The sequence below is a fragment of the Chanos chanos genome, chromosome 3 (genome assembly GCF_902362185.1).
Source record: "Chanos chanos chromosome 3, fChaCha1.1, whole genome shotgun sequence".
NCBI lineage: Eukaryota > Metazoa > Chordata > Actinopteri > Gonorynchiformes > Chanidae > Chanos > Chanos chanos.
This window is the reverse complement of record NC_044497.1, coordinates 24,142,473-24,169,376: the sequence shown is the minus strand read 5'-3', so window position 1 is coordinate 24,169,376 and position 26,904 is coordinate 24,142,473. Positions and strand designations below refer to the sequence as shown.

The 26,904-nt window shown below is 42.7% G+C and overlaps 1 protein-coding gene across 1 annotated transcript; it reads left to right on the top strand.

Moving 5' to 3' along the window:
* Positions 1 to 5,619: 5,619 nt before the first annotated feature.
* Positions 5,620 to 26,778, top strand: nfatc2a (nuclear factor of activated T cells 2a). The gene is made up of 10 exons (XM_030768696.1): positions 5,620 to 5,737; positions 6,415 to 7,348; positions 7,964 to 8,132; positions 12,156 to 12,358; positions 12,775 to 12,947; positions 15,289 to 15,429; positions 18,862 to 18,917; positions 19,072 to 19,204; positions 19,290 to 19,997; positions 26,723 to 26,778. Exons 1-10 carry the CDS (start codon positions 5,620 to 5,622, stop codon positions 26,776 to 26,778), a joined length of 2,691 nt encoding a protein of 896 aa, XP_030624556.1.
* Positions 26,779 to 26,904: the final 126 nt, after the last annotated feature.

Genomic DNA, 26,904 nt, shown 5'->3' with positions numbered 1-26,904 from the left:
GGGTAAAGCTACTCAAATGCACAGGTTGCAGTTGGAAAATTAAACATGTCGCAATGCACCAGAACCCAGACAATGTAGACTCACTGGGCTATTTGACAGTGATGGAAACAACGGTCTGAACTTGGAAAAAGACGGTTCTCTGGGTTTAGGAGAACAGAAGTGAAATTTCTGCAGTCTGAATGGATTACGTTTCCCCTCTCCTCCAAACTTCATTCACTCATTCATAATTCGGGTTGCGTAAGAGTGTCGTAAGGGTGGAGGAATGTACATCTGGTAGACGCGGCTCTTTCGATGAGTTACCCTCTTCAAAAGTGTGCTCCGAATTTTGCGGTCGACTCTCGGCCCCTCTACGCTGTTCTCCGTGATTTTCTTCAGCCACCTTTCATTATCGCAGATGACAACCCTGAAAGCCGACGCTTAATTACATCTGTGTCTGCTGTTCAAAGTTTCCTATGCATCAGACGGACGCTCACGTCAATGATGCCACTGCTGAACGACTGAACTTCCCACAGCTGGTAACTTGAGCCGGTACAGCAGTGTAAATAGCTATGGCAAGCGTTCTGTTCCAAACATGACATACCTTGAGTTTCATATAGCACACAGCATTAATAAGCTGGTGACACTATGTGTCCTTTTCTCGTCCTGTGGCGTCATTTAAACAATTTAGCGCCCTTATAACGTGGATCTGGGAAAGCTAAATACCACGATAGGCTACCTGAAATGAGGCTTGGACAACAGATAAAAATAGTGATCCCAGACAAAGACCGCTCAAACTTGCCTTAAATCTGAAACAGCTGTGCTGTTTTACGTGATGTGAAAGCCCGTCTAAGGACTGCTCCGTAAATGAGGACACTGTTTTAAGCACACTGTCGCTCTTTTTCATCATCTAACAGGGGAGAGAGTGGGCAGAATTATTTAGAACCTCTCTCTTTAGGAACTCTCTCAGGAACATCTCGCACGTATTCAGAAAACTATCTTTCAGAAACGGTGTCAAAGTTTAGACTCAATCACATATAGAAGCAAGTTGCAGTGCAGCCAACTGTGTGTCTTTCAGCATGAGGATCTCTGCAGTTTAAGTTAAGATGAATGTTTAAAAAAACGCATCATATCACTGAATTTTCCAGCACAAATTTCATGACTGACATTCACAGTAGAGAGCTAGGCTACTCTATGTCCTAATTGTGCAGCCCTACAGAGTTTACTTTGGCTCCTCTCTGTATCCCAGGATGCCACAGATTCCATCAGTGGGCAGTCGTAGGGGCTGTTAATGTGCACCATTAGGATTTCTTGAAACATTTATTGCTTAGGTTGACCAAATCTTTTTTATTTCAAATGACCTGGTAATTTTCTAGCTTTGATGTCTCACTAGGGCCTGTTTAATGACTCACTGCCAATTTTCTGAACACAGATTAAGCCAAGCGGAGGACTGAATTTCACTGTTAATGAGTATTCACTGCTGATATTTTTTAAATACCAGATTGGAGTTAGAAAGCCTTTGTCCACAAACCAGCCCTGTGAGAGGCAAGGATTTGCCATTGGCTTTTAAAACGTACAGAGTCAACATATATTCCTTTAGTTTAACGTAATGACAAAATGCCAAGCATTTACTTTTGACCGAGCAGTCTTACTTACAGCTGGTGCACTCCATATATGACACTTCTCATCATTACCTTTGATCCAGATTATGATCAGAACTAACAGTGTGTTTATCAAAGCCCCCAACATGTCCAAAAGCCTCAGCTCTAACTAAATCCCAAGCACAAACTGAGAGGAAGAAAGAGCTTTATAGGACATGTACACCTGTGTGGATAAAAGTCACTGCTCTAGTGGTTCTATTATTACATTTGTCTTTGTCATGCAACATTAAATAACAGCAGAACATGTTATGCATTGTGTGCAGTTCCAGTCAGAATGAGAAATTTGTTAACATTTGTTAACATTCCTCTTGTATTGCGGTTTTAACCTTAACCCTATGTAAAAACGATGTGTGGATCAGAAAGCGGGCATGACAGTAAGTTGTAATAACAGTGGATAAATGCAAGAACTTACAAATGAATACAACTTGGACTGAACAGGAGGACTGCAACCGTTAACTTCATTACCAAAGCTGCTGGACAGGTAGGTGATTTGGAGATAAGTCTACGTTGCCAACGTAGTTAACGTTACTGGTGTTAATGTATTAATGCAAATAATATTGGCCAGTGATTATTAATTCAGATCATATACACTGATGTAAATATACTGTCTGTCAATTTAAACAATAAAACATATTCTGTGTGTGTGTGTTTTTTTTTAAAGTTTGACTGGGAAACATACTCAAACAGTTGTTTAGTCCTGGGGAGTTAATACATTCTAAACTGAGCCATATTCTTACGCGTAGCGTCATAGTCTAAGACCGTCCTGTTAAAATCCAGTTATGTAACACTTATCGCAAGTTGCGTGATTTTTTTTCTAAGTTTATGTGATTGGCTGGGGGATACCAGTGGCATCGTTCCTGAGTGTTTTAACAATTTCTCCGTCAACCATTCTCTCAGTTGTGATGTCAGATCGCCTCCTGTAACATTGCGAGTTTCCATTGAATATTGGGTGATGCTGCCTGTGTGGAAACTTTGAAATTACAGCATGGCTCACTCCAAAACATGTAAGATGTACTATGAATCAATCAGTGCGTTCTCCTTCATTTGCCAGTCAAAAGATTAAGGATTATGAAAGACGCTGCTGTGCCACTATTTCAAGCCGGAGAAAAACCTTCAACGTTTTAAAATGCTGCTGTGTGTAACTCACATTTATGTATATATTTAAACATCGCTCCTGTTTTCATTTTCTCCTCCCTCCTCTTTCACTGATTTTTTCTCGTCCCCACAATGAAGTTCTTGTGTGCCACTGTCTGAGAGAAGCCGCAGAAATGCCTTGGCGAAGGAGCCGGAGACGTCATGGATTCCTGAGTGTGGGCTTTGCAGGAAAGCCCTGAGTCTCCGAGATGGAGCCGCTCCAGGTTTCCATGGCAAAGCGCATAAACAGGAGGAAACACTGAGGGAATCCCGTTATTTTACAGCATTGGACCATTATAAACACCCAGAGCGGGGAAGGAAGCCGCTCTTGATACTCAAGTAATCCTCAGAGCAGTGAAAAGAAGTTCATACCATAACCAAAGCTAGCTGTTCTATTTCAGCTCCACAGTTTTTTGCACTAATATTGGAGTATTTACGCTCTAATACCTCAGTTTAATTTCCAGGCTACACAGAAGCTGTTTGACTGCTATGCCTTACAAGAGAAGCTTATTTTTTGATGATTGATTTTTTAAATATTATTTCACAAATGTTTAGAGAGACGTGGAGATTGGCGCAGTACCACAGCATGAGGTCGATGGATCAAGGTATGGATGGCCGTGCTGAAGTGTTGTGATTATCTGGTAATCAACACATTTCATTTTTAACGATTTTTTCTAATGGAGTGTTTGTATATGTGCATGCGTTAATTATGTGATTATACATATGATGGACTTATTTCGTGTGTAACATTCTGATAACTGACATTGGACAAATGAAACGATTTGAGAGTGTTTTACATAGAACAGCGTTTGCCCCTGCTACAGCTGCCCGCGGAGAACGCGTTCACAGGAGCGTCTTGTTATGGACAGCAGCTTTACGTCACTGGGGAACAGTTTTACGCGTTCGCAAATTTGGCTACTGTGCTGGGCGGCAAAGTGGTTTTAAATCTGGTATACTTAGCAGCGTGTAGATTATAATGATGGATACATTTCTTAATTATACTGAAATTTCGTGGCGTTTGTTAGGCTAACGTGTTGCATTTTCTTGCTTGAAGACCAGAGGTCCTTGGTACCAGTTTACACGGAGTGGTTTGCGTTTGCGGCGTTTTGAACACCTTCTGCACATATTTTGTGAGGAGGTTTGCTGATTGTCTATGTAGGTAGGATAGCGCGCTTGGCAATTTAGCGTTTCACATCGATTTTAGCAAATGATAGAAACAAGTACGTAGCACTCGTCTGTTATCTTTTCTCACTGCATTAGCTGATACTCTGCAATGTTTTGGCAATCGTTTTGTATGTATTTATAAAAGATATTCTGAGCTATGGAACTGCTGAGTGTTGGCGAGTGGATGAAGTTTTGTCTTTGAGGGAATCCATTAATCACTGTGTCGACAGTTGATCCCTCGGTCCACCCCAGATGCAGGTGCGCTTAATTTAACAGATACTGGGGTTTCTTTCTTTCTTTCTTTCTTTCTTTCTTTCTTACAATAGGCCTAGCAGTAATTAAATCCAAATACCTATTCAAATCGGTTTGGTGACACGTGACAGTCATGATTGAAATTACTTACATGTTGCGCCGAACACTTTTTTTGCATTTTAAGTTTAAAAACTGTCCATTGAAAAGGACACGCACTGTCTACTTGTTATTACGTACAAGGAGGACTGTTTGATTATTGTGGTTTCTGTTGCTGAACGATCCTAGGACTTTGTGCAGTAATGGAAATTGTTGACAGTAATCTAATTTGTGGTGTAGTGGGTCATTTAATTAAGGGTTACCCTGACAATCTTGATCTATGGGTTTTAAATCGTTTCTGTGCATTGGCACTCCCAGTGACGACTCGAAAATCTTTCCAGATACTTAGTTTTAGCCTCCGGATAACTTTTGATTTAGCTGCTTTGGCATAATCATCTGGTGGAAATAACCGATCTGATGGGAAAAAGTACTTCAAATCTTATATGAGGTCTACACTATTTCGCTCTGTCAGAGACTCGACTTGAGAATTCTTTTTGCCGAGGTCATTGCGTGGGCGCAGCTGGATCAAAACATTCCAGACGGTATTCGTTCCCTGTCAAGATTCACAGCGTTGACAGCGAGACAGTTATAACGTGGTGTTATTTAAACTACTGTTTTCTCTGCAGACTAGCATGTCTTATTGTTACGATAACCTAAATTTTTAGCTCTAAGGAATAGGACCGAGAAAATTGTTCCATAATTTGCTTGACGCCGTTTCCGTACTGTGAACCTGTTAAGTATGTTAAGAAAAGTTAAGAAAATAACTATTTGAAAGTGTCAGCATCTGGAAACGACAAAAAAAAAACTTTGGCGGGATGACATGTAGGCTTACAGGGTGTGACAAACGTCGTCAGTGTTTTCTGTCGAACACTCGGGGGCAGCAGAAGTTAACGACACAGCTGAAGAGAGTGCCGCGAGAAATACAGGTGACATCCTTATGCCAAAAAAGCGAATTCTCAGCATCACTTAGTCCTTCCAGATGCTGCCACTCCAAGAGTTTTCAGCAGGAGGCGCGTGCTGTCAGGCTTTTCACGCGTAGGCCTAGATTAATTATCATGACTTGTTATCATATGAAAACAGACACGCCTTATCGACATGCGGTTGTGTTGAAGCAGGAAGCAACAATCGTGGTATACGTCAGTTCGAGCGCCGTTTGATGTTGCAGGCGCTGTCTCACAGATTGACACCAACTTGTGCCGGGAGCGCCTCGATTTTTGTGCCGCGTGTGTCTTGTCATTTCGTTAATGACGGGGGTGATATACCTCTGCTACCTCGGGATACTTTTTATGAATCATTGTTATTAAAACTGTAGTGAAAACGTATTAACACCAGACAGATGACCGCTTTCTACGAAGATAAAGACTCTGCAGCGTTAGGGCTGGCCGAGGAATTAGAGTTTGCTTACCTGTTTGAGTATGAACCGCCCCCCGCCGACTTTCCTGGAGGAGATCAAGGTTTGTCCTTTTGGTCATTAAGCTCAGTCGTCCTTTTTATTTGAACGAGATTGAATCCAAACCTTTTTATCAGTTGGGTCACGTTTACTGTCATGTAGCGCATAATGTACTCCTGGAATCAAATAGGCAATAAACTTTTTGACTGATGGGGTTGAGGCAATAAAATACGTGACTGTAAAATTGCCCCCGACTTGATCAAATGTTAATCCAATCTGAGTTGGGGTCAGTTTGCCAATCAATTCAACTGTCCGTCAATCTGTTGTACAATATGACAATGTTGAGTCTATTCTCTTGATGACTTCCACAGTTGGATGATGAAATGGTCTTCCTATTATTGTGTGTTATAAGTTGTTCTCATATTAATCCGTTTGGGGGTTGGGGGGGTATTCTTGATGTTACAGGGGGATAAAGTATCATTGTATTGATATGTGCAATTTCTTACTCTTTTTTTCTCACAGCCGTATTTTTTTACATTCAAATAAAAGTAACACATTTAAAATAAGTGTCTAAAGTTGCAACTTACAGATATGTTTAGATTTAAGACGACAGACAAAAGAAAGACTCCTTTCTCCTTGAAGAAGTTTACAGTTTAGTGTTGTATATATACATTCCTGCAGTTCCTACATGACCAGATCTTTTGACCTTTTCCCTTCTTTTGCCCCTTTTCACCTGGGTAGATGAGTCAGATCTCACCTCACACAAAGCACTCAGCCCGTCCACCAACCTTCCTTATACACTGGAGGAGCCCTCCACTTACGGCATCAAGTCCTCCAGTCCCTCCTACGCTGAAGGCAACGTTGACACGCTTGCGGGTTATGAGCAGCTGGAGCCCAAGAACTACCTAGAGAACCTGAGACCTAGCAGCCAAGCGTTGAGCCCCAGGATCGAGATCACGCCCTCCAGAGAGCTGTACAACCATGGGCGTGACTCACTGCAAAACCAGCTCTTAAACACCAGCCCCAGGCCAACGCTGACCGTCCCTGGCCTGGACCCACTGGCCTACCGTGAACCCCAGTGCCTGAGCCCTGCCAGCAGTAATTCCTCCACCAGCTGGCACTCGGAGAACTACTCACCCTGGGCATCGCCCTGCGTGTCCCCCAGCAGCGGGCAGGCAGCGGGTGAGCTGTGCCCCCGTCTTCAGGGCATCCACACGGGCTCGCCCAGAACCAGCCCGGGCACGTCGCCTCGTACCAGCCTGGCAGAGGACGGTTGTCTCGGGCAGCGCTCTCCATCGCCCAGGCCTGGCTCGCGGTCGACCTCCCCCCAGGGGAAGCGTACTTACGAAATGTACCGGAACCCCAACCTTGTTGCTGGAGCCCGTTCTCGCAGTCCGTCTCCACACGGCGGACATGATCCCCATCAACATCCAGGCAACCAATACGGCTCAAACAGCTTGGCACAGGTCATGAATGGGTACAGCGGCGCCCAGGCCAGCTCCGTGCCCACCAAGATTGTCAAGACGAATCAGGCGTCTTATGCCATTTACCCAGAGAGCCATGCAGAGAGCTATCTTGTGTCCTGTGAACAGGATGTTAAGGGCAAACCAACTCCTGAGCCTTATTTTGTTATCCCTCAAATCTGGTCCAAACAGCTTGTGTCTGGAATCTGCAGGTGAATGCACATTTCAACTTCTTTTTCTGTTACTACCCACATCAGCAGAAGAAAAGGAAAGCTAAAAAAAAAACCCAAAACAAACAAAAAAAAACCTTTGGCAGTATTATGCAACCAAAACCACAGATTCATCTTGAATTAGGAAAAGATTTTTTTTTCTTCCTCAGAATTAAAATGTAAACATATGTTTCTGATTGAAATGGCTTTGCTGCTTTAGAGTCCCATAATTGTTTAGACCTTGATTTCATATCCAGTCTATTTTACATCTGAACACTAAGCTCTTGAATGTGACTGAAAAAGTTTATCTCTTGGCTGTCGTCTCATGTTACACTTCTACTCATCTCAAAGCAATGGTGATACTGTAGTTCAAATCCCATCCATATCACTTCAAGACATCTCTCAGACTGTGCAATAGAGGATCCTTCTTTAATAATGTTACTACACTGCAGATCAATCCAAGGCTCCAAAATAATTCATATTAAAATTTTAGAGACTTGAGACCAATAAAAAGTATTGTGGTTTAATGGAACCCTTGACTAAACCTTTTTTCTTCGTTTTGAGCAAAGAAACACACTTAAATCAAATGAGTATGATTAGCATTCTCTTTGTCTGCAGCATCCCTGTGACGTCCCTGCCCCCACTGGAATGGCCTCTCCCCAGTCGCACAGACCAGTATGAGCTTCACATTGAGGTCCAGCCCAAGCCTCACCATCGAGCCCACTACGAGACAGAGGGGAGCCGCGGGGCCGTCAAGGCTGTAGCTGGGGGACACCCTGTCATCCAGGTATTTATCTTTTTCTGTCTTTCTTTCTTTCTTTCTCTCTCTTTGGGAACTTGCGGGAAAGCTTGTCTGTCTGACAGGATTCGCGTGTGATGATATTTCCTAGTCATTATGCAGTGTGAGATGATGTAGCCTGAGGTGAGATTTATGGAAATACAGTAGCTAGGCATATTTCTCTTTCAGCACTTCAGAACGTTGTTCTGTAGCCCCAACCCTGCTCCTTTAAGACTCTTCCAACCTGAGATGCTCTCTCAAAGACTTCGTGCAGTCTCTCAAAGACTTCACATGTTACCGAGGTTTAGAACACACCATACGTTCTTGTCAGTTACGGACATGTTGTTTTTGGTAAAATGTGTCTTGGCTTGCCATGGTCCGAGGCAGCTGTGTGCTGAAACTGCCAGTTTCTGAGAAGGAAATGCTGACACTGCTCAGATCCTAGTAAGAATGAATCTGACACGAAGTCTGGTGTTCATGAACAGTGATTCTTCAGGAATCAAATGTTATTTGCACAACAACTTGTTTGGTGCAGTAACCATATCTGAGTTACACATTTCAAAAGGACTGATGTTTAGTACGGTTTGATGACTCTTTGTTTGGCTTCCAAATTTTACCCTGCTTAGGTCTTCTAGACTGCTCTTCAGGTTGTTTATGGCTTGATGTTTTGCGTTCCCACAGCAACGTCTTATTTGAGAGCTCTCTTGTTACTTTTCTTCTGTCTCGCTGTAAACTCTCTTAAGTGATCTGGTTAGTCTGCCTTACAAGTCCTGACTTTAAAACACATGGCCCTGGTCTTCAGCTGACTTCCACTGTTTGCTGCTTTTTCATTTGCTCGCCCTAGCTTTGGTCAGTCTCAGAGCAACCTATCACAGGGTTGAAAATGGTTGAGGAGCAAGTGAACTCCCCTCTCCTGCCTCTGCCTCTCCTCCTGCTTTTCTGACCTCAGTTCTGACTCACTGCTCATTGCCATGGCAACCAGGTTTTCAGATGGCACATGGAAACCACTCTGTTTGCTCTGTGTACCACAGATTTCTCTGTCTCAACCTGCGTTTGGACACTTGCATTTATAAAGAGCAAGCACTGGTGAATCTGTGTTTGAGACCAATCCCTGTTTTTTTCTTGTTAATTAGATATTTTTGTTAAAAAAAACATATTTTACAAGGTTATCTTTTTCTCATTTATCATCACTAGCAATTCATTTTGTCTTTCTTAAGTCCTGTCCTATATTTGTCTCTGCTTTGTCTCAGTTACTCTCTGTTTCTAGCGGCAGCATATTTGGGACCAGTCATTAGTTCCACTTATCTCAGCCTCAGTCGTTAGTGCAATGTAGGTAACGACAAAACTAACTCAGGATAGCAGTTAACAACATGAGGCATTTACAGTTAAAGAAGGACATTGCTTTTCTGGGCAAATGATGTCTGGATAGTTGTGTTAACCAAGCAGTCTTAAATACACCACCCGTTTACATCTCAATCTGACTGCCTTACTGCAAAACACAACATTATTACATGTCTGAGGCCTTGATTTCTCACTTTTAGCTTTCATCACGCGTACAGATGTGGTGATTAAATAATTTTGAGTTCTACTTTGTGTCACATGATTTCTCAGTTTTCCTCAGCATATCTCTCACCATCCATTTGTGATTAATCATGAGTGTATATTTCACTCCCATCTACCTTTAATGTTTTACCTTTGGACAACTTTACTGACAGGTGAACTGGCAAAGCGGTTAGCCTTATCATTTGTCAGTCAATCACACACACTCAAATGGTGGAGGGATAAAACTGGTCCTGGCTTTTGGTGAATCTGTGAGGTAACAAGCTATAAGGTCAGAACAGACAGCACTGTCATCTTTCACCCTGTTTTCACATGTGCTTTTTGGAGCCTTGTTTAATTTTAGTTGCTTCTTTATGCTGTGTGGTTTCTGCTCACTTCCTTCCGATGCAGTCTTGAGGCTTTTGTTGAGCACACAACTAATTTGCTTGGTGTGTGTGTGTGTGTGTGTGTGTGTGTGTGTGTGTGTGTGTGCGCGCGTGTGTGTGCACATGTGTGTGTGCACACATGCACAGTCAGTATCTCTTCGTCTGAGTTTATATGAGTGTGTATAAGTGTGTTTATATCTGGCACTACATTTGTGACAGTGCTGAAAATTTGTGACTGTTAAATTAACTCAAAGAGAGTCAATAGCACTCCACTCTGGTGGAAGTGGAACCATGTAATCTCTCTTGTAGTAGAAGTCTGACTTTTGCTTCGGCTTAGTCAATGAATTGAAATCAAATCAGTGTATCGAATGTATTCTATGTGGAGAAAAGTGCTTAGAGTACCCGTCACATTTTTGTTTGTCTGTTTAGAGAACATATTTAGCATTGTCTCATAGATTCCATTCTTTTTATTCAATGGGAAACAAAATAAGAGATGTCCTGCATTTGTTTGATTCAGGATGCCTCTTGTGATCAGTCTAAAGGCTTTTGCTCACAGTTGTGGTGGTGGTACAGTGACAAGGCCAGGCTGTTTTCCACACTCTCACAGACCTGCTAATGCTTTGCATATGAAAATTCTGCCTGTTCACCTTTGTGCTTGATCAAAAAACGAAAAGACAGACAGAAAAAAAGAGAAAGTCACATGAATTATATATGCTGAGGAAGAGAGAGGACACACAAAATAAACGTGTGTCCTGCATTTTACACAACTTTCACAAACATGAAAATCTAACAATATATTTTATCTGCAGGGTGAAGATAGTGGGGAAAAATGTGTGCAGTTGTACAGATAACCAAATAATTGTGGAACATGTTTAAATTTAAAAAAAAAAAAAAACAGAATTAGCTCCCTGTGATTTTGGTGCAGATGGGTGTAGTATGTGGATCAGAACACAAGCATAAGCCATGCACTAATCCAGAGAGAGAAAAATCCAACCGTTCAGCTATAGCAGGAGAGAGTCTGTGCTATGGCTTGACGCTGATGCTGCACAACTTTGCAGTACTGATTCGTGTCCTCCTGTGCTCTGTCTAAATTGGTCAGATGCAGTGTAGCAGTGTGTAGAAAACGTAAAGGAAACCATTTGTCACCAAAATTTATCACCCTCAACATTTAACGGTTTACATGTTTTTTGTTAGTTAGCTCTTTTTTTTTGTGCTGGGCCCTTTTTCTTTTCTTTTCTTTTCTTTTTTTTTTTTTTTGGTGAGTCCTCAAGCATGTAACTGGTGGGGAATCCCACAGACGGTTTTCAGTGACTACGCCAACATAAGTAGAAAAAACACCTGTCTCCTCTAGGATCACTCTGTCGTACTGGCTACCAGTCAAGGTTACTGGAGATCCTGATGTTTCCAGCAGCATCTCCCCTCAAATAGCCCAACACGGGAATGGTGAAAAGGCTAAGGTCTTGTGTTTTGGCTGGATACAGTTTCCTAAACTGGAAATAAAAGACTCTCTTCACTCTGGGGAAAGCACAGTTGGTTCTTACAGACGGTTTGTACATTTGACATCCTAATCTTCATATTATATCAAAGGGACACTACTCACCTCAAAGCTATTTTTGAACTAGCCTGAGACTTCTGCTGAACACACTGTAGAACTTGTTTTTTCTTTATCCCTGGTTTTTACATTTGGATTTTTTAAAATGACTATTGCAGAAAAATAACAGTAACCAGACCTGGTTTGCCACTAACCCATGATGATAATGTAGCAAACACATCTTCCTCTTTTTGGGTAGATATGTACTCAGTGAAATACTGACATACTCAGTTCAAATGCTAAGTCTGTTAGTCTGTTGTTGTTGTTGTTTTTTTTTTGGTCAACAGTCCGGAAGTTGGTGGTGCTATCATAAACACCACCACTGAAACGTGTGAGACAGAGTGGCACACAATGCTATTAGCCATGGAATGTTACGCTCTGTTATGGGAACCACAGAGTTCTCAAAGTTGCATTGTTGTATGTACATATACATATATATACATCCTGTATATATAGCTTACACAAAACACACTTTTTGTGAAATGGTTTGTTCTGATTGTCTATTCTGATTGGCAGCTGCGGGGCTACAGAGGGAAGGAGCCATTGGGTTTGCAGATCTTCATCGGCACAGCAGACGAAAGGATTCTCAAGCCTCACGCTTTCTACCAGGTCCACCGCATCACCGGGAAAACAGTCACCACAACCAGCTATGAGAGGATCATTAACAGCACCAAGATCCTTGAGATCCCCCTAGAGCCCAAGAACAACATGAAAGCAATGTGAGGAAGATATTGTTTTACACAGATTCAGATAGCTTCTTTAAATATGAAATGTTCAGTGCTGAATTAACTCATAGTCCCAAAATACTGGCTTTATATGCCTGGGCTGTTTTGGATTATTTTTCATATCTATTTCACAATCCTTTTTTTCTATGCCGTTTGTTCTTCAGCTTTAGGCTATTGTTTTTGTCAACACTGAAATGTGCCTATTAATTGTCTATGAAAACAGGGAAGTTATACTGCTGAGGTTCAATCAGTGAAGCGTATGTTTAAGTTGTTTATGAAATGCCCTGTCTTGGCAAGTGTCATGCCTTATTAGTGGTAAACAGTTTTTTAAGTGAAGCCAAAACACTGAAGTTTGCATAGAATGGTCTTGGTTAGACTTCCATTTAAACGGATGGTTTTCCGTCGAACAGAATTGACTGCGCTGGGATCCTGAAGCTGCGGAACGCTGACATCGAGCTGAGGAAGGGTGAAACGGACATTGGCCGGAAGAACACGCGTGTTCGTCTTGTTTTCCGTGTGCACATACCGCAGCCTGGAGGCCAAACCGTCTCTCTCCAAGTGGCTTCTCATCCTATTGAGTGCTGTGAGTCAAAGCTGCTTTAATTAACATGCTAATTTACCACTGAGTTTTTATTAAGAAAAACTTTTCATAAAGAATGAAGTACCTTGTGTACATTCATAACACAAACAACACAACACATAACACAAACACAGCTGAGGACACAGTAAGGAAATTGTACCAGGTTTTACTTTGGGTTTTTCTGTTTCACTTCAGTCTCCATTTACTCACTTGGGGTTAATGTGACTATTGACTGTGGAAGGCAACTTCCTAACACCTGTGTTAAGGCTGACTCAAGCTCATCAGAAACACATGCATTTTAACAGGGTGGACACCATGCACTGCTCTTAATCTACAGCAATACTGTCTGTATGGATGTAGATTAAGAGTGCATGGAGAAGCACCAGTCACTAATTGTGAGTGTTGTCACGTACTGTGTGTTGTCACGTATAGTGAATGTTGTCGTATATTGTGAGTGCTGTCACGTATTGTGTGCTGTCACATATTGTTAGTGTATTGTCAGTGTTGTTACATGTGAGTGTCAGTGTGTGTGTGTGTGTGTGTGTGTGTGTGTGTGAGAGTGTCAGTATGTGCACTATCCTGTGTCACTGAGGAAGAAGAAGCTGTGTGAGTCTAGTATGGTTCCTCTTTACTGTATTTTTCTATTGATTTGACAAGAACCAGATGCAGCAACTACAGAGAACACGGTAAAAAAAAAAAAAGGAACACTGAAATATGAATGTATTGTGTGTGTGTGTGTGCGTGTGCGTGCGCGCGGGTATGTGTGTGTGTGAGACATTTGAATTTTGAGAACTCTCTTGTTCTATTGCTAACAGTAGGTTTTCTCACCTCATTCCAGCTCAGGCTATGTGAAAATATGCAGTTAGACTGAGCTCTCACTCAGCTCTCATTTCCTCCTGTGCTTTGAGGCAGTGTGTCTAAGAAGGGATTGACACAGCCTCTCCTGTAGGACTGTGTAAGGCTTGCACAGAACAGGCCAGAACTCCTGTTTACACTGCCTCCACAGCTGCCACTGCTATCTCCAACGTTAGCATTTAGCATTTAGCATTCTCTCCAGGCTCAGATAGACACCACTGACTTAAGATTATAGTGGGCTGCAGTTTGCTGTTCAAAGGTTACCCTCATTTGTCTAAGCTCTGCTGGCCTCAGCAGCGGATATTGGATTTCAGCTATAACATGATAAGGAAAGAAAAGCTCCTTTATTGTTATATCAATGAACAAGGGGATTTTTGCTTAGATACACAAACAAAGATGATAAAAATTGCGATTAAAAATTAGAACTCTTCGTACTCTCCAACTCTCAGGACTTCGTCACACTCACTCAAATTGTCAGTTCATTGGGAGTATATCATTTAGGAGAAACTCAAATCATTTAAGTTTGTTTCAGCAGCTTGAGGTTAAGGGGGGAAAGAAGTTAGCATTCAATGCTGAAAGTGTCAGTGTTGAAATGTCATGTAATCAGCCTATTTATGACATGTATACAGCACAATGGATCTCCCTTCATCTTCATCATCTAGTGCACTATCCAGGAGGAGGTTTCTCAAGAATAGGAAAGAGTTTTAAATATTGTACCTGTCAAAGTCATAGTATATCAATACAAACTGTGTGTAGCATGAAGGCTACCCATGGCTTCTCCCCCTCAAGGCGCAATGATCCCTCTATCTGTCCAGGAAATATAGCAGTGACTACTTCATGGTGAGAGGTCAGCGGGCTTGTTTGAACTCATGCCATGTTCCATTGTGTAATCACGAAACACAGGGAGAGGCCCTGCCCTCTCATTGGCCTGTGGGTGGCTCTATCAAAGCCAGTGTGAATGACGTCATTATAAATGGACGATTAGCTCTCTGTGCTGTGTACATGTGTAGAAGTTCCTCTCCAACCAACTGTCCACTCCTACATGTGCACATAACCATGCCACATAACCATGCCATGACCGATAGATGCATGATGAAATGACTGGACTTTATTACGTAGGAATAACATGTTTATTAAATTGGGCATGTTTTATTACAAGTCTATGGTAGTCATGGTTTTGTTGGTTTGTCATGATAATGTTTCCTGTGTCATGTTATTTTGGTTATAGTGTAATGTATTTAATGAAAAGTGCAGCTATGGTTAAGGTGTGGTTTATACTCAGATTATATTATCCCAAATTAATCTGGATAATATCATTGTGTTTATAGCATGCATGACCTCTGATCAGATGTTTTGTGTCACTCAGGTGGAAGTGATAACTGCTTTACAAGCTTCAGCTCACCAGTGAGACAGTTCATCACTCTATGTGGAAGCTTTTTCAGGCCCTGTTTGTAACTGGGGGTTAAACTGTACTCTCTGCTCCCCACAGCCCAGCGGTCAGCGCATGAGCTGCCCATGGTGGAGAAGCAGGACATGGAGTGCTGTTCTGTGCTGGGGGGTCAGCAGATGATTCTCACGGGTCAGAACTTCAGTGCCGACTCCAAGGTCATCTTCACTGAGAAGACACATGGTGAGTGTCACAACCAAGAGAGACCGCCTTTTTTCCCCCACAGTAAATGAAGTGCATTCTCACAGCCTTGAACTGATGGAACACACTGATATTACGCTACACATATATGACTGCATGCTGAGACTTATCGCACAGAATTTCATCTTAACAGGCCACAGAAACTCAGGCAAGGCACAGAGCTTCAGCTTCACTGGTGCTTTTGTGGTGTGTGGTGAATGGCTGGGTGTGCGCGCACACATACACACGCGCACACACACACACACACATAGAGCCATAAAGAAACAGAATAGGGCTGAGATATCTAACCATGTGAATGACAGAAGAATGCTAAAGGCCACACAGCTGTTATCTGAATTGTGACCTTTCCTAATCTGCTGCCTCCACATTTGCATGAAGTTTAAATTTCTGATACAAAGCCGTGTCATCTTTATTTCTGTATGGATCATTGGACTGCTTTGTTTGGGTCTCTGAGCAGTATTCGTTTGCAACAGGCACACATAATGTGGCACCCCTCCCAAGACAGTGTTATCTGTGTGGCAAATGGTGTCTAGAGATACAAAATGCTGTTATAATACACGTGTAGTTTCAAAAATGTGCATCTCTGAGGACTCCTCTGATGCCTGCAACTGGATTATGAGGTGCATTTGAATGCAGTAGAAGATGCATTTAAATGTTTGTTAGGGATTAATGTCTGTGTCTTCTGATGTCTGTGTAGTTACCTGTAAAATGTCTTTACACTCTTATTTATTTATACGCACCACACTGTCCACTCCTTACATTCTATAGACGTCTCTTCAGACGTTTTCAAATTGATCATTTTCAGAATGTTTTCCACTGGGAAGTGAAAGACATGCTTAAAGTGCCAATGCTGATTATGGTTGTTGTGTGAGTAGAGGTAGAGGTTTTGTGGTGTGAACGTCAGGGCCAGAGAAAACGTAGGCGTCAGTGTTGTGGTGCTTTTACAGCGCTGTGGTCATTCATGCATGAGCTGCACGGTGGCTGAGCGACAGATGGAGAGCTTAGACTTCAGCATGGCTGCTTGCTCTTTAGCGCGTTGTGCTTCACTCCAAACAGATGGTTCATGGCCCTTTTTGTTGACTGTCATAAAAGAGTCCCTTTTATTTCCAGGGAGGGCTGACATCCTGTGAAGTGCATCAGTGAATTTGTTTGGGATAGTGGGCTAGTGTTTTTTTTAAGTTTTGTTTTGTCTTCCTGTAAAAAGGTTAATTTAATAGTTTTCTTAGGTGTATCATGTAGATGGTTTTTGACATCTGGTTTTGTTTAGATTTTGTTTATGGTTGTCCATGGTACCAGAGGGAGTGCAGGATGCAGATCTATAGTAAAAAGGTTTAGTACATAGCTGTGACTCAGAGAAACCACTTTCCTTTTTCACAAGGTCAGCTTTCCACGTGGTCCCACCAGGGGCAGATTCAACAGGCACTCTACCAGATTTTCTACTGGGGTTCCCTGCTCGATGATTTTATCATGCAGTCATGACGTTTCAAAAAGAAAAAGGAAAAAAAAGAGGGATTGCCTTTTGTTTTGGAGGGTTACCCTGCTTGACACAGGTTTCTGGAACAGCAAAATCCATCTGAATGGGAGACAGCTGCGTTTCACTGGAACACCCCCTCCCCTCTCTCTCTCTCTCTCTCTCTCTCTCTCTCTCTCTCTCTCTGATGTCGCTGTGTGGAGTAATCCCAAAGTCCTAGCCAAGTTGGACCTCAATCCTCAGAACCCTCCATATGTAATCATAAGAGAGAGGGGAAAAAAACCCTAAAGTCATCCGACAGAGGAACATTGGAACAAAACGCAGGCAAATATAAATGTCAAGAAAGCAGCTCCAATCACCTGTCTTTAGGAGAATAGAGCATAAATTGATCGTTAAAAAAAAAACAGTTTCTGAGGTTGCCTTGGCAACATGTGTGGAATCCCCCCTTTCTCCTGCTGACTCATTTAAGCCGAAAGTTCTTCATTTTCAACCCTGCAAGGGGTTTCCCAGACGCCATCGAGAAGGACGTAAAAACGATTATCGAATTATGAGCAATTCACCTGGAATGTTGGGTCTGCCACTTCTCCTGATTTCATACTCTCTCACAGCTTCACTGCTAATGCAGTTTTACAGTTTGACCTTTTAGTATTCTAATGTTGTTATTTTTTACCAGATCTGCTTTTAACTAAAAACACATTATATTGGCCATTGAAATGATATTTCATGTATTTGTCTGATACAAATATACTTATTGTCTTTTCAGCATAGATAATTTAAGACATCCTAAATGTCACTTAAAGATATGAATCGCTCTGGTGTGAGAAACTCATTACTACCTCTTGTAGGGAAACTGATCATTATGAATCCTTCTTCTTTTTAAGCTATTATCATTACTGCCTCTTATAGGAAAACTGATCATTATTAATCCTTCTTTTTTAGCTATCATCATATGAGACCTCATTTATCCATATCAGCTTGTGCCGTCAGAGGCAGACATTCAAACAAACGAACAAACAAACAAACAAATTCCCTATACAATGCAAAACAATCTCTGTCTGTCTTCTCTCAGCTGACTGATGGGCTCTGAAACACATTTTAAACTTTCAGGCCATTAATGCCATCTGAGTGCAGGAAAGCATTTCTTTCTTCTGTTCTTTTTTTTTTCTTAACATTTCTTTCTGAAGACAATGCATTGCTAAAGGTGCCATATGACTTTGTTTTTATTGTGTGCACAGTCAGTGGTGTCCTCTGTGATGAACAGGTTGGTCTTGTTTTCATTGCTAGTGTGCAGTTGCCCCTGACTGTTCTCTTCAGGTACCAGCCACGTAGCCTGCAGTGTAAAGGGCTGTAGCATAAAGCCAGCAGAGGCTGTTGTGTTTTGAGGAAGTGGTACGCTCTGCAGGCTGGTATTGTTTCTGTTGTACGGCAGACAAATAGTAGGCGAGGCGTGAGGCTAGCATTCAGCGGTGCAATTATGAAATCTGACAATCATCGCCCACTCTGTACCTGTTGGAGAATTTGATTGGCTGGCTTGGACTTGTGAACTTGTGACTCCATAGACTGTCATTCTGTAAAAGGTCAATGCTTGACAGTGCTAGGAAAAAAATAGGTGTGTTGTGTAAACCTGTGGGTTTTTTTTCTTTTTTCGTTTTTTGGTCATGTGATTTTTATTGTCATACAGTTGCTTTATTGACGTGATTGTCATCATGGTTTTGCCATTATCTCCTCTTGCCCTTCCTCTCTCCCTCTCACCCTGAAACTTGTCTGCCCTGAGAGTTGTCAATAACTGTCACAGCTGTGGTTTGCTGATTATACTTGTTTGAAATGTTTGAGAGTAATTTCATTAAATGTTGAACAAGTGTTTTTTTAACCATTGGTTCTCTTTTGCTCTCTCTCTCTCTCTCTCTCTCTCTCTCTCTCTCTCGTTCTTCCTCTCTCCATAGATGGGCAGCAGATTTGGGAGTTGGAAGCCTCTGTTGATAAAGACAAAAGCCAGGCTGTGAGTATTCTTGTCAGGCTGGATAACCCAAAACAGCAAATTCACAAGTATAAAACTCCAATCACACGCACACATGCACACACTCTCTCTCACACACACACACACACGTACACTTCACAAATAACACACATATGTTTCCATGTTTCGTCCACAGAACATGCTCTTCATCGAGGTGCCACCTTATCGGGATCCGTCCATTTGCCACTCAGTGAAAGTGAACTTTTACGTCATCAACGGCAAGAGAAAACGAAGTCAGCCTCAGCATTTCACGTACACTCCTCTGCCAGGTACGTCCACATTCCTCCTTACCTTTCAGCTACTCTTACCACAGTAGTCTCATGCTCTTTACTTCTCTTCCTTTACCTCTTACAGTTCCATCCATCAAAACAGAGCCAGCTGATGACTATGAGTCAGGACAGGTGGCCTATGCCATGTCTCAGATCCTGGGTGTCTCTCCTCAGTCCTACCAGCACCACACGCCTCGCACCATCATCACCTCAGAGAGTGGTCTGGTGTCACACCTGGGGATTTCACCCCCAGACCCACGTTTCCAACAGCAAAGTCCAGCCATCGTCTACTCCCGCGGGGGCAAGACCTTGGGCAGTAGCCCTTCGCTCTACCACCAGACAGGAGCCAACATGATGCACGATGTCCACCGTTCAGTGTTGGTCCACACGGGCTCCCCAGCCCAGACTTCTGCTCTGGGTGTCCAGCATCCCTCCAGTCAGCACCCATCCATCATCCAGTTCTCTCCCAACAACCACCACATGCTCCGAGGGGCAGAACCTCCTTCCCAGCCAGCGCCCGAACTCCAGCACATCATCTTCTCCGACAGCTACGCCCAGCAGGGCAACTCAGCGTCAGGCAACCGCTCCCCGACTTCAGCCCCGCCATCCCACTCTCAGCACTACCCCACTGTGATCCAGCAGCAGCCCTACGTCCAGAAAGTGCCAAAGTGCCAGTCTCCGCCCGGGCAGGGCGAGACCCAGAGGTGCCCGTCTGGAGACGAACAGAGAGGCAGTGTCCCAGGACGAGTCACCATCAAACAGGAGAACCTTGACCAGGCCTATCTGGACGATGGTGAGTGAGTGTTTGTTTATTTGTACTAGGTATGCAGTCTTCACATACTCTTATACATGCCGTTAAGCACACTGCTGATACCTGCAAACAGTCATGTTCTCTAAAAGTGTCTATTCAGGTCTGGTCATGTGTGTGTGAAATGTAACACAACAAAATTTTTATGTTTGAGTCTCTTTGTGGTGTTTTTTGTATTTATCCAGACACAGTCTCTGAAGTGCTGACATCAGCGTTTGTTTTAAGAATGTGTCATGCAATCCCATGTCTCAAATTTTACGCTGTCTCCATGTATCTCGACATACATCAAACATCTGTGCCTTGAGATGATCCCGATCTGGAACCCTATACAGTGAAAGTGGAGAGAAATTGGCGTCCCCCCTCCCATACATTCTGTAGCTGTGTCCTTGAGAAGTGTGAGAGTTTGGCAGGCTGTCAGAGAGTGGCATTCCTGACTGACTGACGCAGGAAATGATGCCTTCGACAGTTTGCCTCTGTCACACCTTTTTCTGTGCACTGAAACAATAGCAGGAAGTGTGCTTTCCAGATCTGTCCATCTCTGTGTTGTCATTATCTCCCCTCTCACTCTCTCTCTCTCTCTCTCTCTCTCGCTCTCTCCCTCTCTCTCTCGCTCCCTGTCTCTCTCTCTCTCTCTCTCTCTCTCTCTCTCTCGCTCCCTGTCTCTCTCTCTCTCTCTCTCTGTCTCTCTCTCTCTCTCTCTTTCTCGTTCCCTGTCTCTCTCTCTCTCTCTCCTCCTCTGTTATTCTCACACATACACACAAAATACTCCATAGACTCAGGATGTGACATCAGGGCGTTTTTGACAAGAGGTAAATGGGAGAAATGCTGCTAAGGAGCAACAGTCAACCAGCGTGTTGTTACAGGACTCTTACGTTACTCCGAGTTAAGAGTCACATAAGAAGATGAGTTAGGGCTAACTGTTTTGTGTCTTGCAGCTATACTATTTTTAGTAAATGAAAAACCAAGATCAAATGCATGTTTTTTTTCTAATCTGCACAGTTCATCCAAAATATCAGGAATTTGTTTTAAAAGCACAAAATGAGTTTGACATTGATAAATTTGGATATTTAGTTTTTTATCATTTACTTAAATGATAGCAATGTCTTTGAACAGTCCACAGAGTTGTGTGGGGGCCAAAGGGCCTAGCTTTTTTGATGGTATACAATACTTCTGCTTGGGGGGGCTGCGTTCTTTGTCCTCACCAGAAACCAGAAAACATTTTTTTTTTCACCTGAGGGAAAAAAAGGAGTGAAAAAAACAAAAATATAGCAACTGCCTGGATATGTTGACACTGTTATGATGTGAAAAACAAGTTCCATGGTAACCATTGTCAAACAGTGGAACGGGCAGGCTGGGAGAGCAGGGGAAAGCCTCTTTGTTTGTTATAGTTGGCCAGGGCTTCCCCTTGGCCTTACGCCCCTCAGTTTTGAAGGGGGAACCCGCTGGAGAATTGACTTTTTTTCCACATACTCGGCTCCTGCCAATCTGGCAGTCAGAAGCCCTACTTGCAGCTGCCCCTCCAGACAGCCCCGCAGCCGTCCTGATCTCAGCGAGATAGCAACTGGGGACAGGAGTCCGCAGGAAAAGGGAAAGGGCCGTGTCGGTCGGAAAAAATGAAACACGAAAAAAAGGGGGAAAAGAAGTCTGAGGGAGCAGAGATGGAATTTCTTTTGTACAGACTAATAGGGTTTCTTTGGGTAAACAGAAACGGGCTAGCTGTTTGCCACATTGGTACTAGGAAATTACAGGACAAAAGTGTTTTATCTTTTATTTTTGCCCCCCCCATCCCCCCATCATGTCTGAGCAATTCTGGCTGTGCTGTTAGACTTTTACCGCTGTTCAGGAAAGATCATAAAGGTGCTAATTGGGAAAATCCCTCGTTAAATGAACATTTTTTTTTTCCTTTTTTAAGGAGAAGCAGGTGTAACTTGGGTAATTCAACTTTAGCTTAATTTTATCAAGGTGAGAGGGTGAAACAACAAAAGCTCAGAGTTACTGAACACAGTTGGTATATATGATTTATGCAAAAACAACACATTTCTACTGAAAGTGGTTACACTTGCAGGGGAGGCCCGAGTCACAAAGCACAGGAAGAAAGAGGATTGCAGAAAGTCCCACTTGTTTTTCGCTGCGGAGGAGTCGAGGTGGACTTCCACCCCCACAAAACACCAAACCGTTTGATCTTCTCTCACGTATTGACAGATAGACTCTTCTCAGATGAGTCATTCTGCTCTGTCAATCTTTTCTTTTCTTTTTTTTTTTACATTTTGATCATGGCTTGTTGGACCAGGGGCACAAGGCTGCATGCGGTCTGTGACTGAGACTGGTGTTTCCTGTAAAGAGTGTGGAGGTGGTATTTACTTCGTTATGATCAGTTCTCTGCATTACACCAAGCTGACTTAGCACACTCACCTCATTGATATCACTTTACAGAAAAGCTATGAGGGATATCAGCTCTGTGCTGCTTGCTTGTAAACCATAGTTGCAGATCTTCAGTCTTTCTCTGTCTTTAGAGAGTGGTTTTCGCCCCTCCTGTACTCTAGACCTGACTGTAGCTGTTAGGTGAGAAACCCGGTGTGACCTGATAAACTCAGATTAAGGGGTCTTTCCAGACTCAAGTTGAGCCCAGAGACTCATGGGAGTGTTGTGAGAGTGTATTTATAAGTCAGAGCTCAGAGGTAAAATGTGTAAAATGTGTATGTTTGTTTAAGGTGATATGGGTCATATGTTAGATGTTGTACTACATAAATTTTGCATACTAAAGAAATAACACTTGCATAAATGACATGTGTTGTGGTGCAAAAGCGTTTTGTTTAAGCTGGTGCGCAGAGGTGAGCTGTGTGAATATTTGTGATGGTTTCTGTGTTTGTAACTTTCATTGTCACTTTGGAGGAACGTGTGGTGGCCAGGCCTGTGGCTTACTTTCTCTTTTGTCTGTGTCTCTGCTACCTCTCTGTGGCTTTCCTCATCTCTCTTGGCCAGTTGAAAACCTCCACCACACACATACATAAACACACACACATACACATATACACACAGACATCTACACACACACACACACACACACACACATACGGACGTACATACGTACACACACACACACGTACACACACACGCATGTGCACGCACACACATATACATCCACACCAGCGTGGATTGACTCAGCTCTCGTACTCTCTCTCTCCTCACCTTTGCTCTGCAAACACACAGTCAGAGACAAACACTCAGTTATTACATGTTCCAGTCTGCGTCCTCCCTTAGCTGGCCTCTGGTCTCAGACTAATGCCAAGCCTTCATCCCTGTCCATATAGCCTCACTGTACTGGCTCTGCACAGATCTGGGCCTCTCTCAGCACTTTCTCTTTTTTTCAGCCTGTTTACTCCTGTAGGAAAAAACCCACAGCCACCGTTATGACCAGATGAAAGCTTCCTTTCAGCCATCAGGTGTCAGAGGGAATTCCTTCAGCCACCAACGCAAACATTTAATCTGGACATTTTGACACCAGCACGGGTTTGACTCTTTGTATAAAGCATCCGTGGTGTTGAAATGGGCTGAGTTTTATGTCTCTGTCATAGTTTTGGTTGGTTAAGTATGAAAAAGACAGATGGTAGGCATCACTCACTGATGCTGTATAACTGGGCAACAGGTTATCCTTTTCCTAGCTTTTGGATACTTAATTTTCTTACTTGGGGTTGTTACTGCAGAAATCTGAGAGAGAAATTGCTCTTTTTTCAGCGTGGTCAGGTGATTTCTGAAAGACGTGTATTTCTGCAATGACATTCAGTTTAGCTGCTCTGCACCCTGCCAATTACCCAATGCCCAGACTTGAAATGACACATAGGTGAAAAATTTCATAATGATTCACGTTTATGACTCTTCTTTTGCCACATGTTGTAATAAGGAGCAGTTACATATGTAGTCATACATAAGATGTGCGCTCTGAGAACAGTCATTAAGGTAACTACCAACCACTGTATGACCCATGTGTACTGGCTCTGCTATGTGAGAATAGTTAGGTAGATCTTGTCACCGTGATGATTACTCTTCATTTACTCTAGAGCATTGACAACCAAATGCAAAGTTTAGTGTTGTGAGCAGATCTGTCTGTCTGTGAGATGAATGGAAGGTGAACAGCTTATAAGAGCAGGGTGCTGATTTTTCCTTACAGTATTATTTTATGATGGTCACATGTTCTTGGCTATGACAGTGTGAAGCAACCAACACACCATAACATAAACCATTTTTCAGATACGTCCTTTTGCATTTTTCCTTTAATTGTTAATAAGTTTGTAAAAAAAAGATTTTGCCTTGTTTCAGTTTTTGACTCATATCAGGTCCTCATATACAAACCTTTTTACTGTATATTTATTATTTTATTAAATTATGGCAAAATTACTGGAGAAGGTTAGGTCAGGCTTTAGAAAAACAATCTAAATTTGTTTTCTGTTTACAGAAACAAATTGATCACTAAACATTCATCAGGTACTAAAATCTCTGAATCAGTAAGTTACGTGAATGCATCTAATTCACTGGTGTAAATATTTCGTGGCCTCCATAGAAACCCTGTGCTTTATTTTGGTAAGCTGGGAGAAGTGAGTTGATGCCCAGAGTGTCTGGTATGTCTCAAGGCTGGCCCACCCTGCCTGAGGTCAGAGGGGTCAGACCCATGCCCAAGGTGCTGAGTGATTGTGTGTCGGTGGCGCTGGACTCTGGAGCTGTGCAGCGCTGATAAAGCCGGGCTGAACTGACGAGGGATGTGACCTAGCTGGACAGACCACATACTCAACATGCTGGGAATTCTTTGCCTCTTACTCCAGGCCTTTTGTGACAGTGAAGCACAAGTCAGTGGCAGCTTGCCGTGGCTCCAGCTCATGCATGTGCGTGTATGTATGTGTGTGTGTGTGTGTGTCTGTCTGTGCGTGTGTGTTTGTGTGTGTGCGCGCGCGCGCGCGTGTGTGTACATGTGTGCGCGTGTGTGTAATTTTTGAATTTCCCCACTGATCATAACTGAGAAAGAAAACTAAGTTTTGAAGCAGTGCTCTTTTCAGGAGCACAGTTTTTTTTCTTTTCTTTTTCTTTTCGTTTAACTCATGTGATTTCCTCTTCATTTGCAGTATATGGGACTGAACATTGTTTGTCTGATGTGGTGGAATCATCTATTCTTACTTCTTCTTTTCATGTCCTCCTTTCCTCCACTTGTGTGTGCTTGTGCTTCTGTTAAATTTAAAGTAATTTAAATGAGTTATTCAAGATCTAAAAATAATTAACTGCATAGATATGGTTACATATAGCATGCAGCTGTAAATATGTAATATGTATATATATGTACACACACACACACGTATATATGTATATATATTATGACAATGTACAGTATTCAGTTAATCTCTGTACTTCAACAGTTTATTCAAGTACAATTCAGATAGCCCATGTGTGGTTGTTAAGTCATGTAGGACCATAGCTCCTTGTTTGATAAGGTCACAGTGTCTGTATTTTGAATTTGAAATGTGTGTGTGTGTGTGTGTGTGTGTATGTGCATGCGTGTGTGTGTGTGTTATATGCATGCATGCCTGCATCCGCGTGTCTTTGAGTGTGTGTGTGTTTGCACGCGCGTGTGTGTGTGTGTGTGTGTGTGTGTGTGTCTATCCACGTGTTTGTCATTATTTAAACGGTCCCACACACCTTGCTGCTATTCTTAGAGTGAGAAAGTTGTAAAAATTTCCATTGAGTCCCCTTCTAAACAGCAGTGTAGGAGGGGCAACAGGAAGTGACGGCTGAAGCCAAGCCTCTGCCTAGCATACGCTCACAGGCAGGCAGCTCAGAGAGCCATGTAACACCTCCCCCTAGTGGTCTCTTCCTGTTAGAGCAGCTAAGCCTGTCCCTATGTCTTCAGGCTTTTCTCCACTGCTTTAGTCATGTTGTGTTAATCCATTGATAGAATGTGGGAGAAAAGTTCACAAAGAACAGTTAATACAAACAGCAAGTAGCTTTTGGTTGAATATTTGGAAATTCAGACTCCAATCAACATAAATATTTCCAAAACCAAGAATCTTTTGATGGAATCATCACCATCATGTTGATTTGATACTTGAAACAAGACATGAAAAACAAATTCTCACTGAGCCTGGTTATTATGATGAAGAAGCAGCTGTCAGAAGCTGCTGTGGAGTTAGGGCAGTGATGGTGTGTGTGGTTAGTAATAAAGACAGTCAGTACATGGAGGCCATGCTTAGTTTAAGGCAGTGCTAGTTTAATACTGGATTTAGGAAGCTTGGTAGTAGGTGTGGCTCCTATGTCACTTCCTGTCAGTTTGGGGCAGTTATTTTTTTCCATTTGGTAATTCCATGAATCTGGGATTTGGACTTGCACCTAAGGAACATTATCAGTTCTTATGAGGAGAACTCCTCTTACTCCGTGGCATTTAATGGAAATCATCATGTGTTGAACTCTTGGCCACTTACCAAGGGAGTGAGGTTTACTGTTGTCACACAGAACTCAGATGAAGTCTGTATGGAGAAGGACACACATAAACTGAGCCTGCTTGTCTTTGATCTTCAGCCTGTCAGAAGTCCTCTGAAAATTGAGTTCATCATCCCTGTCAAGTTCTCACCATACTCTCTCTCTCTCTCTCTCTCTGTCTCTCTCTCGCTCCCTCCCTCTCTCTCTCTCTCTCTCTCTCTCTCTCTTTCTCTCTGCCTTTTTTTCCCTAGTGAATGAGATCATAAGGAAAGACCTGACGGGAGTCCATGGCAGGAATCAGACCTAGAGAAAAACCCTTGACCTGGAAGTGTGCTGGACATCTGGAGCATCTCCTTCTCTCGCTCCCTCTCTCTCTCTCTCTCTCAATGTCTCTTTCCGTCTTGTAGCTACAGCCACAGATGGAGTCAGCAGT